General features: G+C 38.4%; 1 protein-coding gene across 3 annotated transcripts in view; it reads left to right on the top strand.

Annotated features, from left to right (window-relative positions):
- Nup62cl (nucleoporin 62 C-terminal like) overlaps positions 1-16,987 on the top strand; it is a 70,790-nt gene that overhangs the window by 14,949 nt on the left and 38,854 nt on the right. For all 3 annotated transcript variants that reach the window (XM_059251088.1, XM_059251087.1, XM_059251086.1), the window contains exon 2: positions 12,234-12,337. In XM_059251088.1, coding sequence (XP_059107071.1) covers positions 12,283-12,337 — 55 coding nt within the window. In that variant the 5' untranslated portion in view covers positions 12,234-12,282. The remainder of the gene's footprint in view (positions 1-12,233; positions 12,338-16,987) is intronic.

Genomic DNA, 16,987 nt, shown 5'->3' with positions numbered 1-16,987 from the left:
CTCATCCAGTATCTTCTAGGTAAATGGCAGTTGGATTTGTAGCATTCAGTAGTGCCTGATGGCCTGGTGAAAGCTGGGGTATTCTCCCTGCAATTCTCCTTGATCCCATTATAGTAGGTCATCTTTTCTTAGGGGTAACACTTTGTCATAGGTATGAAATTACACATATCAAGTTTCTAGAAATTATATTGAGGGGATGCTTCTTGTGATCTGTAGTTTTGTTTCTAAAACTAAAACTTGTCTTGTTTAATCAACTTCAGAAGATTGGCAGAAAGTTAAAGTGTAAGACCTATTACCTGCCCAAATTAAAATTTTATGAACTACTTTTTTTTTTCAGATCAAGTCTTGCTATGCAACCCTTGCTAGGCTATGCCGAATCACTATGTAAACTAGGTTGGCATTGAAATTTCAACAATCCTCCTGCCTCTGCCTCCTGAGTGCTGGAATTACAGGTGTATGTCAATACATCCTGCTTCTAAATTACTCTTTCCCCCATGAAAACATTTTTCTTTTTAAAGTGATTAAAATTATGTAACTTTTATTTATGGCTGAGCAAATAGAGGACCTCACTACATATATTGCTATGTTAATATTTTATTATCTTCTGTATTGAGATGAAATAACCTATAAAACACAATCATATAAGCTATACATATTTTCAAACAGTATGAGAAGAGCTATGTTATTCAGCTGCCACTTAATATCTCAGGGAACTGTTGGGTTGATTATTTCTGCCTTTTTTACTTAAAATAAATGCACCAAGGCTGAGCATGGTGACACATGACTTTAGTCTCAGCACAGAAGGCAGATCTCTGTGAGTTCAAGGCCAGCCTGGTCTACATGGTGAGTTCCAAGACAGCCAGAGTTATATAGTAAGACCCTGTCTCAAAAAAAATGTAAAATAAATGCAACAAATTAAACTTAGGCAATACTATTTCTACACAACCTACAGAGTTTTCAAGGGCTTTTGGATTGGGTACTAGCACCTTTACTAATGTTGTAAGTGGCACTTTATCACATTAGGTGACAGCATCCACTTCTTTTGCTTTGAGCTCAGCTAACACCTCTGGTCCATTTGGCTTCTCATTTCTTTATCTGTGGGAACATGCCTCAGACTGGGAACATTGGTTTCAATGTTGTCTGCATAGGGATTGCAGTTCAATCCATAGCATTTGCAACCCCCGCCCCCACCCCCACCCCATTCCTTCTATTCAGAGCAACAGTGAACAATTGCTACAGGGCTGCCTTGGCAGCTATTCCATGTACAAGGTTTGGATTTCACTCTCTGATGGAAAAGTCCAGTATTCAACGTAAGATTCTGATTTGATTGACTGAAATTTGAATGTGGTTCTTTATGTCACTGGCAATTCGTGTAACTGATGAATGTGGTAGAAATGAAAGAGAAACTACCCCTTCTGGCTTATAGGTGTAAGTCTAAAACTGAGCAATATTTTGAGAAAAGTTATGCCTTCTATGAACCAGAAGCATCTAGTCACACTGAAGGATTTGTCTTAACGTTTCATGCTTGATTTTAACAAGCATTTTTTTTTTTTTTTTGGTTTTTTTGGTTTTTCGAGACAGGGTTTCTCTGTGTAGCTTTGCGCCTTTCCTGGATCTCGCTCTGTAGACCAGGCTGGCCTCAAACTCAAAGAGATCCACCTGCCTCTGCCTCCCGAGTGCTGGGATTAAAGGCGTGCGCCGCCACTGCTCGGCATTAACAAGCATTTTTATTCAAAATCTGTTGCTTTGTTTTCTTTTGGCATAATCATACTTTTTCTTGCAGCTTGGAAGAGTAATGCAAAAAGGTTCCCCTTGCTTTTTACCCAGGTTCTGCCACTAGAGCATCTTGCAAAAAAACTGCAGTAAAATATCATCACCAAGGTGCTAATGTTGGTTCAGGCAAGATAGTGAATATCTCTGTCACTACAAGGATATCTTCCTCAGTTTGCCTTTTTATAGATACATCCACTTTTTTCCTGTCCCCATTCACTCAGCCTAGTAATCATCAATCTGTTCTATAATAATGATTGTCATTTCAAACTGGTTATAAATTTTAATCTTCAGAAATATGCAAAATTATATACATTAAACTATATATATATAATATATAATCTTCAGGGAATGACTTTTTTACTGACTATAGTAATTGAATAGAGGTTTCCTGATTGTTATGTACATCAATTCTTTGTTTCTTTTTATTGCTGTATACTATTCCATCATGGAGATGCATTACAGTTTATGTATTTGCTCGTTGTTTCAGAGTATCTGAGACTGGATAATTTATAAGGAATGCTTTTCCTTCAGTTATGAAGACTGAGAAATCTAGGACCTTGTATCTGGCAAAGGCTTTTATGTTGTGTTATTCCAGGGCAAAAGGTACAATATTGGACATGAGAAAGAGTGAAGGGGTCAAACTCATCTTGTCTTATTGAATCCTTTATTAGAAAAAAGTGACATTAAGCTACTCATAAGGACAGATCTAATGACATATTTAAGGGGCCACCTCTTGGCTTGCGTTAAGTATTAATTTTCTAATACATAAATTTTGGGGGATACATTTCAAATGATAATGTCCCTTTGCTATTACAAATAAAGCTTCTATGAATATTTTTGTACGTTTTTCAAACATAAGCCTTCATTTCTCTGGGATAAATGCCCAGGAATGTAATTGCTGGGTCATATGGTAGTTGCATATTCAGTTTTATAAGAAACTGCCAAACTGCTTCCAGGTTGGCTGTGCCATTTTGCATACTCACCAACAATATGCATGTGATCCAGTTTCTCTGCATTGTCACTATCATTTAGTGTTATCTTTCTTTTTAAATTTTATTCCCCTGTAGATAATGATACCATATTGTGCCTTTAATTTTCAATTTCCCATTGGCTAATGATGTTGAATATCTTTTCCAGTGCTAATGTCTCATCTATATATCTTGTCTGTGGATGTCTTCCTTCATCTAAAAAAATCCCAACAGCAATGCATTGTTATATGGATCCTTTTGTATAGGAATTTGGATGTTAGTGGGCAATGTGGTTTTACAAAAGACAGAAGTACTGTTCAATTGGATTTTTTCTTTCAATTTTCCTTCCTTCCTTTCTTTTGTGTGTACATGTTTTTTTTTTTTGGGGGGGGGTATGTGTGTGTGTGTCAGTGTATGATGTGTGTGTACGTATTTGTGTGTAATGGTCCATGTGTGCTCCAGTGTCATGTAGAAGTTACAGGACAACTTCAAATGTCCTCTCTTTCACCCTCTTTGAGGCAGGGTCTGTCTAATTTACTACAGTGCTGCATATGCTGTTCTAGGTGGCCTGCATGCTTCTGGTCATTTCTCCCCATCTCATCTCACCTTAGATGAGAATTACAGACACCACACATATGGCTTATACACATGTTCTGTTCTAGAGATCCACACTCAGGTCATTAGGCCTGTGTGATGAGCCCTTGTACCCACAGAGGCAAGCGATCTCCAGCCCTTTTTTTTAAAAAAAATATATTGACTTTTTAAAGAACTAGAAGTTTATATCACTGATTTTCTGTCACCTTTGTGTTTAATTTCATTGATTTCTGCACTATGTTTTTTTTTTCACCTTGCCTTGGGCTCGTTTTGGTATTTCCTGAGTTGGGAGCTTATACTCTTGATGATGCTTTTCCTGTCTTCTAATGGCCACATTTTACACCACCGATGTGTCTGTCTGGCTGCTTTGTTTCCCCTAAATTTTCATAGGGTGTATTTTAATTTCCATCCAATTCAGCACATTTTTAATTTCTTCCTCTTGGAACCACCAATTTTTTAAAGTGTGTTTGGTTTCCAAATGTTTGGAAAATTTCGTTATCTTTTTGTTATTGATTTCTTTTAGTTTTAAATTTTATTAGTTTTTAAAATTAGCATGCAAAGTACTGAGTTTCATTAGAGCATTTTCCACACGTACTTTGTTCTTATTAACTCCCTCTTCCACTAGTCTCTCCTGCCTCCCTTCCTCCTCCTGCTGGGCCACTTCTTCCTCCCACAGGCTCCCTTTCTACTTTCCTGTTACATGTATTCCTCTAACCTCTTCCTCCCCAATAAAATCCCTTTTCCCTTTTTGTGGTCTCCTTTCTAGTTTCATGACCTATATGCCTAGTTTGATTTGATTGCAATTGTAGAGCACACTCTGTGTGCGTGCGTGCGTGCGTGCGTGCGTGCGTTTAATTCTTCAAAATTTGTTGAAAATAATGTATTCCACTTTGGGGCCAAGTGTTTTACAAACATCAATTAGATATTGATGGTTAGTGATGGGTTTTGTTTGTTTTAGTTTTTTTGTATCTTTGCTAATATTCTGACTAGTTCTAGGAGCTGGTAAGAGAGATGCTGAAGTGTCCACGTAGGGAATTTTCTCCTGCCGTATTATCAGTTTCTGTTCTGTGTGTTATGAAGCTCTGTTATTTGATGCATTGACAGGATTGCTAAGATGTCTTAGAGGATTGGCTCTTAATTATTATATAACCTTCCCTTCTATCTATAGTAACTTTCTTTACTCTGAAGTCTACTTATATGATAATATACTGAATCTTACTGTATTTTAATTGATGTTGCATGGAACATATCTTTTCATTCTTTTATTCCTAGCCTGCCTATGTAACTGTTTTTGAAATGAATTTCTTATAGACAACACATAGTTGGTCATTCATGGTTTTCCTCTGTCATGCTCTCCTTTAATTGGTATACATAGGTCATTTAGCATATTCTGTAAGTATTGTTATATTAGGGCTTAAATCTGACGTTTCCATTTTTATTATTATTTGCTTTTTAAAATAGGATCTTGGTTTATAAGCTAGGCTGCAATGGAGTTCGTAATTCTCCTACTTCAGTGGTAGGATGAAAGATGTGTACCACCATACCTGGCTTGTAGTTTCTTTTTTATTTCATTAGCTGTGGTTTTGGTCTAGTTATTTTTTTCTTTTTTAGACAGTATCCAAAGCTCTATGTAGCTGAGACTAGCCTTGAACTCTTGATCCTCCTGCCTCCATCTCCCACTTACTGGGATCACAAATGTGTGCCTTCATACTTTTTTCATTTGCTCTGCTTTCCCTTTCTGTTTTATTAATCATCCCCCACTTTTTTCGTTGTGATTTGGATGATTTAAAAGCTCATTTTTACTTTCCTGTATTACTCTAAAATGTTTAAAGTTCATTTAGCTTGTTCTTTGACAGTTTCATACATGTATGTAATTCATTCTGATTACTCTCTCCCCACCCTTTCTTATCTCCTTCCTAATATGATCAACCCTTCCTCCTCTCTACCAATCCCTCTTCCAGACTTTTGCTTCTGTTTTGTGATCCATTTAGTTTAATAGGGCTATCTGGGTGACCATTGGATTGGACCTAGTCACTGGAACCTGATGGGATCACCAGTGGGTACTGCTCTGCCTAGATCTACCAGGAGCAAATCGCTGTGCAGTGAAGGTTAGGGTCTTTTAAGCGCCTTCTCCATGGACCAGTTGTTGTGCAGACCCAGTGTAGGCATCGACAGCTGCTGGGGGTTCATGATTGCAATGCCTGTGTCTTGCACAGAAGATATCGTTTGGCAGCCATTTTTTCTCTGTTTTCTGGCTCTTACATTTTTTTCCACTTCTGCAGTGTTCTCTGAGCCTCACTAGGGATGGTATAAATGTCTTGTTTTTGCCTGAACACTCATGTGTGATTTAGTTTAAGTACCTTGTGCAGTCCTGAGACTCTGTTTACTGATGTTCACTAGAAAGAGAGTCTTTGGTGACTAAGGCTGAGAGTAGCATTTATCTATGGGTAGAAGCAAATATTTACAAGGCAATGTGATGCTATGTCAATTTAGCTTAAAAAAATGGTATCCCCCTCCCCCAGGGCTTGTTAACTCCTAGGCTGTGAGGGTTGACCAGGTTTTTTATGCAAAGGATTTTAAAATAATATTTTTTATGTTTTTAAGAATTTTGTACACGTATACAATGTATTTGATCATACCACTCACCATTTCTCCCCTCCACCTCTCCAAGACCCCCCCAACAGGAGCCTCTCTTTCTTTAATGTCCCACTAAGTCCACTTAGTGTTGCCCATATACATATGGCAAATAGGCAACCTATAAGTTGCAGCAGCACCCCCAAGGGAAATGATTCTTTGTCTGCCAGCAGCCGTAAGCTACCAATAGCACATGAGCTAGGGGCACAGCCTCATGTGTCACCACCCCATTCACACTGGACCGATGACTAGCTTCATCTTGTGTGGGTCTTATGCAGATAGCCACAGATACCATGAATTTATAAATGCAATAAACATGACATATCCTGAAGACAGCATTTCACAGCGTTCCTCCCCATCCTCCAGATGTTACATTCTGTCTTTCCCCTCTCCAGTGATGTTCACTGAGCATTAAGAATTTGGAGGTTTGTATAGATGTTCCATCTAGAGCTAAATACTCATGGTTACTTTTTTTGTTCAGTACTTTGACCAGTTATGACTTTCTATTAATTGCTGCTCGCTATAAAAGGAAGCTTCTCTGATCAAGGTTAAGAGAAGCCCAGGTCTTTGGGTACAAACATAAATATTTAGAAGGCAGTTTGACAATATGAACAGTTAATAAAATAACTAATAGTAAGTGGCCCCTCTTGACCTCCCTAAGCCATGGGCTTTTGACCAGATATACAGTACCATGCATGAATTCCCTCTGTGGGGCAGACCTCAAGTCCAATCAGAAAGTGATTAGCTATGTCCCGTATGTCATGCCACTATTGCATAATAAATGCATCTTGCTTGGGAGGTTGGCATTGCAGCCAGCATTCAGGGTCCAGTGCTAGGTGAAACCGCTGATAGATTTTTCTTTCCTAGTGGCTTGTGCAGCACATTCTGGTACTGTGAAAGCTAGCCAGCAGGGAAGAAGTTTCCTGGTCATTTTGAGATAGATTTCTTTATATCCTTCAACCAAAGTGAGTGGTGTCTTCAGCAGTCGTTATGTTGGGTAGCCAAGAACAATAGCAATAGCTGTGTTGTTCTGAGTGCCACTGGTGTTTTTCTGAACAATAACTCTAAGGGGAGTATCCCATGCCCAGCACTGAAATTTTTGTTTAGTAAACTGTGTCTTCTGGGAGTAGCATTATCCACCCATGTAGGATACCGCTGTTCAAACTCTTGTTTCTTCTAAATCCAGAGTACTAACCCTTACATGGTGGAACCAACTCTTCAAACTCCTTTTACAGAAAAAAATCTATTTTATAATTAGCTAACCAATGGTGGTGGATTTCCATAAGACTTCTTAGTTTTATCAACTAACTCCTTGTCCCCTCTTCTCCCCCATCCCTAAGTCCCATTAATTCTTAAACCTTTAGTCTTTTGTATCCCTGCATCTTCTTACATATCATTTGAATTCTACTGTTCCTATGACATTTTTTAATTGGGATGCATGGTAATAGGTTTCCATATGGCTTTTCCATACACCCTTCATTTTGGTTAACCCTCCTACTGCCCCCTGTTTAACCTCATGTTCCCTCCACCTTCTCTGCTTGAAACTTTCCCTTCTCAGCATTCCTCCCTCTACTTGGATTTTCCCTGGATTTTACTTTCCTCACTCCATTAATGTATCCCTTCCTATTGGCCACTTTCTAATTTCCTGAGTTCATCTTGTATTTCCAGTATAAAACACAAAACAAGCCAGGTGGTGGTGGTGCACGCCTTTAATCCCAGCACTCGGGAGGCAGAGCCAGGCGGATCTCTGTGAGTTCCAGGCCAGCCTGGGCTACAGAGTGAGTTCCAGGACAGGCACCAAAACTACACAGAGAAACCCTGTCTCGAAAAACAAACAAACAAAAAATCCAGAGCTCTGATCCATATGAGAGAGAACATACAGCACTTGTCCTTCTGGACCTGGGTGGCCTCACTCAGTATAATTTTTCCAGTGCTATCCATTTCTCTGCAAATTTCATACTTTCACTTTTTATATCTAAGTCATATCCCCATTGTGTATATGGCATTTTCCTTATCCAGTCAGTTGATGGATATCCAAATTAATTCCATTTCCTAGCTTGTGAATAGAGCAGCAGTGAACATGGGTGTGTAGATAACTCTGCGGTAGGCTATAAAGTCCTTTGAGTGTATACCCGGGAGTGGCATATATCGAATAGAGCTCAATAAATGTCCTGTGTTGTACAGGACAGTCTTCCCTAACAAAATATAATCAGATCCAAATTGTCAATAGTGCCAGGTTAAGTCCTGCTCTAGTTGTAATGAGGAAAAGAAGTTTTTGTGTCTTAAACCCTTTTCTATTTTAGAGTAACATTCATTTAACTTACAAGTAAGTCATATTAAATGATATTTGCTTCCTTAGTTATCTTTGGATATGTGATTTAAGGACAGGCTCTGAAATTATGCCAGTATCTGAGATAAACAATCAGGATTTTTAAAATATGGACATAAATCAAGTAGAAATTTAATTAGAGCTAGTGAAGAAGTTTCAGTAATACAGCCATTTACAAAATAAATAATATAAAAATCAATAGCTTTGCTATGTTTAGGCAATAGTTGTTGGGAAATACATCAAGAAAAGACCCGTTAACAATTTCAGCCAAAATTATGAAATACCCAGGAGTAAACTTTTGAAAATATGCATGACTTCGATGGAAAAAACCACAAAGTTGTACTGAGACATACAGAAGATACACTGAATAATGAACAGGACCACTGAATGAGCAGACTCAGTAATGTCAAAATGATATTCACCTTCAAATTAATCTGTCCATCTAATGCAATTCTGGTGAAGCCATAGTTGTTCTTTGGGAATCAGGAAAGGAGCAAAGGACTTGAAAAGATTTGGCAATTCAAATGGAGGAATAAATGCATGAGACCTGCCATCCCTGATGTTGTGTTAGGCAAGTAATTATGGAGTGGTTTCGGGAAAATATATCAAAATGCATAAGTTGATGCTCTTCCTGTAAGTTTAAAATGTTGTGTAATGTAGAAATAAATAATTCTAAGGCTATAATAATTGAAATTCTATTATGTAACAGGCACAGGAAGAAAAAAATCAGTGTAATATTTTAAGGCCCAGAAACAAACCCGTGTGTATGACGGTGGCATTTCGAATCCGCAGGGGGAGAGGGTAAAATAATGAATAAATGAATTGTAATAGCTGGCTAACTGTTGTTTGCTTAAAATATTAATCATAAGAAATATTGCATGAATTAAAGGTAGAAAATAGAGTGCATAAATATTTTAAAAGCGTAGGTGAATATGAAACTATGTAAGTAGTGTTTCCCACACTGGCTACAAGAACATATACTTATGTCTAATTCTTAAATAATATAGGTAAATGGTTTCAAAATAAAACTATAAATACTACAAATAGATACACTACACCCCTGTGAACTGCACCCTTCTCCATTTTCCATACCCAGAGTTAACCACTCTCATTGTGGTCTTAGCTTCCACCTTCAAAAACTATGATTATTATAGTTACCGTGTGTGTGTGTGTGTGTGTGTGTGTGTGTGTGTGTGTGTGTGTGTGGTGCACGCACATATGTGTGTGTGTGTGTGTGAGTGGGTGGCACACATGTCATGACTTGCACAGAGAACTCAGAGGACAACTTTTCTTGAGTCAGTTCTCTCCTTCTGCCTTTATGTAGGTTCCAGGGACAGAACTCAGACTGTCAGCCTTGCGTCATCTCATGGCACTGAGCCATCCCAGAGGCTCCAACCTTCCATCCTTTTTAGATGTAGATAATATATTCTATATACTAGTGTGTACCCTGCTTTTTCAACTTGTAAATTTTATACTATACTGATTTAAAACCTTTTAAACTTTAGTTCATTTCACATCATGGAGAGATTCTTTATTTTCTTTTTAATATCATCGTAGTATTTCATGTTTTGGATGGACTATGATGTGTATATTCACTCCCTTGTTGCATTAGTTTCCTCTTTTTGCTGATGTGAATGTTTTTATTGTATTTATGTATTTGTGTGCCATGGAACATGTCTGAAGAGATGAGATAACGGTAGTTCATTTAGTACTTTTACAAAGCACCCACCCCGCCATGTGGATCCTGGGCATGAAACTGAAGCCTTTAGGCTTGGGCAAGCATCTTTGTCTGCCTAAACATCTCTCTAGCCCTGGATATCATTGTATATGGCATTTCACAAGTACACAAGAACATCTTACATATTTACCATGGTAAAATATACATTAAAAACTTTACCACTTTGAGTATACAGTTAGTCACTTCTAGGTATATAGTTCTGTGACATAAAGTGTATTCCTAATGGGTACATTTCCAGAAGAACATTTCTATCTCAAATGATAGATGCATTTGTAGTATTTAAAACATTGATCACCCGTTTTCCACAGGAGCCATGCCAGTTTACACTCTCATAGGAATTCATGAGGCTGCCTGATTGTTTTCTTCTTGTCCTTATTAAAGTGTGTTAGTAGTTTTTGAGTTCTTGTCATCTGCTTTGTGAAATTGCTTTCAATGTAGTTACAATTTGCAGTTTTCTCTTAAAATTAGGTTGTACACTTTTTCTCATGTTTAAGAGGGAAAGTCTTTTAAAATATTATATTGAGATCTATACTATTCCATAAAGGGAAAAATTATGCAAAGATTTGGCCACTTATAGAACAGTAACAAATTAAAAGCCACTGACAAACTGGGGTAGGAGAGTATTTACAATATACGGCAGAATAAATAGCCTTGCTATTTCATGTTATTAAAAGTCACTAGCTGAGGATGTTCCCTTCTCTTTCTAGTTGGTTGAGTGTTTTTATCATGAAAGGGCATTGCATTTTTGTCAAATGTAGTTTTTTTCTTCTCTTGAGATGATAATGTGTTTTTTAATAACAGTATAATTGACATATAATTCACATCTTGCAATTCACTCTTTGAAATTGTACAATTCAGTGGTTTTTAATATAGCCACAGAGTATACAACCACCACCAGAATGTAACTTGAGAACATTTTCATTACCCCTAAAAGAAACCTTGTACCCAGTTAGCAGTCACCCTTCATTAACCCACTCCCCTCACAACCCCTGCAGCCCTTGGCAACCACTAATACACTTTCTGTCTTTGGCTTGGCCTATTCTGGACATTTCATATAATTGAAATCATGCAATACATTGCCTTTGTGCCTGTTTCTTTCATTTAGCTTACTAGTTCCAAGATTTGTTCATGCTATAGCATAGATCAGTGCTTAATTCTTCCTTGTTAACTCTGGGAGACTAGAGGACTGAGAGCCTGACTTCTTGTTAGCATAAAGCTGTCACCTTTTAATTGCTTACCACCAAAGCTTCATCTTCTAAGAGAGAGTCCTTCAACTGGAACTACTTCATGTTATGTTTTACATAAAGTCATTTCTTTGTGGGAGAGTTTGGGAGCTCTCTGTTCTTAGGACCAGCTGTTAGCTCTAGGGAAAAGTCGTTCTTTGATTCAGGACTTTGGGTGCTGGGCAGTGGGAAGAGCCACTGATCTTGATTGCCTCTTCACATAGGGAACTCAGAGCTGCGAATGAGCTCAAGCAATGGAATCAGAGTGGGGTATTTGGATCCCTACTATTCTCTGCCCTCTGTCGTGGAGTTTCTATCCTATGAATGGGAACTGGCTAAAAGAAACAAGTCCCAGAAGGAATTTTGCCCTTCTCCTCTGTGTTGGAGGTGATGAGAATACTGGTTGATTGCTTTCTCATGGAAGACCTGTCTCCCTTGATTGACAGCCGGAGCCAGAGGGCACCCAGTCTTCTAAGCTGCTCTTATCTGGAGTGTTACTTGTACAGAGGTGGGCGAGAGGATGGGAGGAAGGCAGTGAGTTATAGCTCGTATGCCAGATGTAGACCATCACTGTTAGATCGCTGACTTTTAACAGATGTTCTTGAAGAAATGTTTTTTTCATTCACTGTATATCCTTAGGGTAATTTCCAGCAGCTTACAATTTTTTCAAAACCACTTTCACCAGTTTTGAATAGTCACATAGGAGTTCTTATGCTGCACTTCCAGGGAGAGGATGCTTCTCATCTGTTTACTGTTTCGGTGAGGTCGCTAGAAGGCTGTTAGCAGGCAGGACTGGTGATCATTTTTAAAGTACAGCTTCTGGGTTTTTTTGTTTTGTTTTTTTACCGAAGAGATGTTATTTGTAGTTGCTTGCTTTTCCATTCTTTGCTCTTATTTCCCCAATGTAAATGAATTTTGTACTTTTGGAGAGTTATTTTTAGTCACTATATTTTGCTTGTTACTCTGATTTTTAGGTTGGCTCCAGCATCTACTACTGTGGCCACCACTGACAATTCAAGCATCATGTTTCCTGTAATGCCAACTGTTCCTGTAAGCCTGGCTTCCCAGGAACTCTCTTGTAAGTTTTACTCATTTTAAAGAAATTATTGTTATTTTCATGAGCCTACTTAACTCAGTGTGTCAATAGAAACTATGGATTTCCTGTATCTTATAAATAATCACTGTGTTTGAATCCATCTATGACTGTTGACATCAGTAGTAGCTTTGCTTTAATAAAGTTTATTATTATTTTTTTAATTATCATGGTTAATGTCTTAGTTACCTTTCTATTGCTGTGGTAACACAATATGCCCAAGGCAGCTTATAGAGAAAAGAATCTATTGGGGTTTGCTTAGAGTTTCAGGTTAGAGTCTGTGACCATTGTAGCAGGAAACATGGCAGCAGGCAGGCATAGCACTGGAGCAGTAGCTGTGAGCATACATCTGATCCACAGCCAAAGGCAGAGAAAAAGCTAACTGAGAATGGTATGGGCTTTTGAAACCTCAAAGCCCTCCCCCAGTGACACACCTCCTCCTAGGCCACATCTCCTAATTCTTCTCAAACTAGTCTACCAACTGGAGGCCAACTATTCAATCATAGGAGCCTATGGAGGCTAATCTCATTCAAACCACCATGCTAAATATGGCTTAAAGTGATACATTTTAGCATCTACTTCATTATCACTATAGTGTTTTGAGATAACTATTACTAATAGGAAAGGAAGTTTGCCAAGTACACCTGAATGGAAGAAATACAAAAAGGATACTAAGTATATTCTTATGTACATGCCCAGTTTATGCTCTTTATATTTTATCTACTAATGCCAGATATAGTTTATGCCTTGTGGTGGCTTGAAAGAAAACGGCCCCCAAAGGGAGTGACACTATTAGGAGGTGTGGTCTTGTTGAAGTAGATGTGTCTTGTTGGAGGAAGTGTGTCACTATAGAGGCGGGCTTTGAGGCCTCATGTATGCTCAAGCAACAACCAGTGAGACAGATCACTTCCTGTTGTCTGCCGGTCAAGATGTAGGACTCTCAGCTTTTTCTCTAGCACCATGTCTGCCTGCATGCCGCTGTGTCCCACCATGATGATAATGGACCGAACCTCTGAAAATGTAAGCCACCTTAATTAAACATTTTTTCCTTTATAAGAGTTGCCGTGATCTTGGTGTCTCTTCACAGCAATAGAAACCCTAACTAAGACATGCTTTTAAAACGGCATGGAAAATAAATAAACTGTACAAAAAGTAATCGTAGTATTTTAATAAGACTCAAGATTCCTTTACATTTAGGCTGACAGGTATTATTTCTGTAAGATATCATTCAGCATCTTTTGGAATGATATTTTGCTTTTTCTAGTTAGTCATGTTTTTGAGAATGCTGATATTTTGAGTTGCTTTTTTTCTATAAAAATCATACACACACACACACACACACACACACACACACACACACACATATATATATATATATATATATATATATACATATGCATGCATGTATATATGTAGCTGGAGAATTTCTCTCCAGCTCCCGCCACCAAGTCCCGCCAGTCCCAGAGCCCACTTATAAAATAAACATATAGACTCTTACATTATTTAAACTGCTTGGCCATTAGCTCAGGCCTGTCATTGTCTAGCTCTTACTCTTATATTTAGCCCATTTCTATTAATCTTTACTTTGCCACATGGCTCATGGCTTACTGGTACCTTACATCTTCCTTGTCCTGGCGGCGGCTCCAGGCAGTCTCTCTCTTCCCTTCCTGTTCCCTCAATTCTCTTCTCTGTTAGTCCCGCCTATACTTCCTGTCTGGCTATTGGCCAATCAGAGTTTATTTACATATAGCGATATCCACAGCACTTCCCCTTTTCTTCTTTTTTTTTAAAAGGAAGGTTTTAACTTTAACATAGTAAAATTACATATAACAAAACAATTATCAAGCAAGAATTACAGTTACAATATTAAAGAAGAGATCCTATCTATCTTATACTTGTGAGTTTAAGGTTTTATATCTAACTTATCTTTTATTATAACTAAGGAAAATTGTAAGTATCTAGTCTTTAACCACATCAAAGACCTCAGAAGGATATAATACTGCCTGAGAAATGGGAGAAGGATGTAAGCAACTTTTGGGAGTCTTGCAGGGTAGACAGAGACAGCTGAGCCTGGACAGTCATCCAAAGTTGTTTTGTAAAGTTGGGGCATCTGTCTTCAGCCCACAGGCCTAGAGTCTCTTATTCACTTTTTTCTGTGTCTTGTAGAATGTCTGGCAGTTTTCTCTGTAAAGTAGGAACCTGAAGGACCATTTTGTCAAGCAAAGTTCAGTGGTCACCTTTTTATGGGTCCTGCATGTCCAGTTGATCAAGCAGTCCAGGCAAGAACAGTTTCTTGCCCAAATGGCTATTTTTGTCAAGGTGAAAATAAACTCCATATGGAGTGTCTTTGATGCCCATTCTCCTCTCTGAAGTAAATCGGTGTTGTCAGGAGCAGACATGTCTCACTGTCCAAAAAGTCTAAATTTTTAAAACATTTTAAATGTCATATTCTGTAGGTCTTTGAAGTGTTTGAAGACTACCTATCTATCTGAAATATATCTATGTATACCTAGAAGACTTAACTAACATGGCTACAAATATTATCATAGATGACTAACTATTAATCTATTTTTTAATTATCCATTACAATTTTAAATGAGTTACATAAACATAATACCTCAAACAAGAATAGAAATATATATACAGTATAACAAAATTAAGTTTAAATTTGTATCAATAAACTAAAATCTATAGCAATGTAAAACATTTTAAACAAGTTGTTACTCTTTAAAAGTAGGTTCATTAATCTACCCTTTCATCCTATCATGTCTAAACTATCCCCCTTTTTTTTTTAGAAAGAGATTGTATTTATAATCAACCTGCTTTAAATAAAAATATTGGTTTTTCTCTGTCCCACACCAGAGGGCTCTTTTGATTTGGGACACAAGAATCTCTTAACCATTTTTTTTTTTGAGCAATATGTCTGGGTTTAGAGGGGGAGTGAGCCAATTCCATCTCTAAAGCCAGCTTGGTATATTTGGGAATTTGGGCGTAGCTTCTCTTACTACTTTCTGCTGGAGGGGGGCGCTGTATCTTATGGGGACACAAAGAAAATTTTAGGATCATGGAGTAGTCCATGAGGCTGTATCGTCTGAGCCAGTTGCCTTGAAACCATTCTGGATGTTGAATCATCTGGGCCATGGTGTCACTGGAGACCTTTTAGGGGGTCTTGGCTGGTCAAACCTGATGTATCTTAATCTGGAACAAATCCATAGTCTCTGGCTTTCTGTGGAAACAAAAGCAGAGACTCTTTTTCAAAGCAACATATCCTTATATCCAAATTTTGAAGTCAAGGTACCTTTAAAATATACATTTTGGCATAACTCAACAGCTTTTACAATCAAATGTTTTTCTGCAGTTATGAATATCAAAGAGTACATAATCCAGATTTTCTGTGTGGTAGCCATCTTTACGTGGCTTATTTTTTTTTTATATTAGCTTGAGCCTATTCCTTTTAACTGTAGCCTTCTAAGCCTGAAATGGCGCAGTGGCTGCTGGCTCCGCCCACTTCAGCTGCCCAACATGGCGGTGGTCCGCTTTCTGCCAGCTCTGGGAGCCGTAACTCTCAGAAATAGTGGGTCTACACTTTTACCAAAGTAGCGTGTAGCCCAGAAACCTCTTTTTTTGTTTTGTACTAGCAAAGGCTAAATCCACCACACAGCTTAATGTGCTACTTGCAGAGGCCTCATTCCCACCATACTGCAGGTCGAGAGTGCACGCTAGGAACCCGCCAGTAGCTCAAACCGGCAGCTGCCGCTCATTTGAGAGAGACAATTAGGAAGCTGTTTTTAGCTCTGTTTTAGAATCTTTTTTCTAAGTTTTTAGGTGGAAACTCTTGCCCCACGTTGGGCGCCATTTGTAGCTGGAGAATTTCTCTCCAGCTCCCGCCACCAAGTCCCGCCAGTCCCAGAGCCCACTTATAAAATAAACATATAGACTCTTACATTATTTAAACTGCTTGGCCATTAGCTCAGGCCTGTCATTGTCTAGCTCTTACTCTTATATTTAGCCCATTTCTATTAATCTTTACTTTGCCACATGGCTCATGGCTTACTGGTACCTTACATCTTCCTTGTCCTGGCGGCGGCTCCAGGCAGTCTCTCTCTTCCCTTCCTGTTCCCTCAATTCTCTTCTCTGTTAGTCCCGCCTATACTTCCTGTCTGGCTATTGGCCAATCAGAGTTTATTTACATATAGCGATATCCACAGCATATATACACAATTTTGTTTACCCTTTCAAACTTAATCCCACACATATAAAACATATATTAAATTATCTGCTTTTTGTAAGAATGGGACCATATTATCTGTTTGATTTTGCTTTATATATTGCTGTGATAAAACATTGACCAAAAGCAACTTGGGGAAAGAAAGAATTTGTTTGTAGGCACTCAAGAAAGGAGCCTGGAAGCAGGAACTGAAGCAGAAACATGGAGGAATGCTTCTTGCTTGATTGCGCTCAGGCTCCTGTGCAGCTATGTTATTATACAATCCAGGTCCACCTGCCCAGGAATGACACTTCCCACAGTGGGCTAGGCTCTCCTTCATCAGTTACTAATAATGAAAGTGCTCCAACAAACATACACCTGCAGGCTACTCTGATAGACATAGTTCCTCAGTTGAGGTTCCCTCTTCT

This window comes from Peromyscus eremicus, chromosome X (assembly GCF_949786415.1).
Source record: "Peromyscus eremicus chromosome X, PerEre_H2_v1, whole genome shotgun sequence".
NCBI classification, from domain to species: domain Eukaryota; kingdom Metazoa; phylum Chordata; class Mammalia; order Rodentia; family Cricetidae; genus Peromyscus; species Peromyscus eremicus.
Note: the sequence above shows the minus strand (reverse complement) of the source record. Positions and strands in the feature narration are given on the sequence as shown.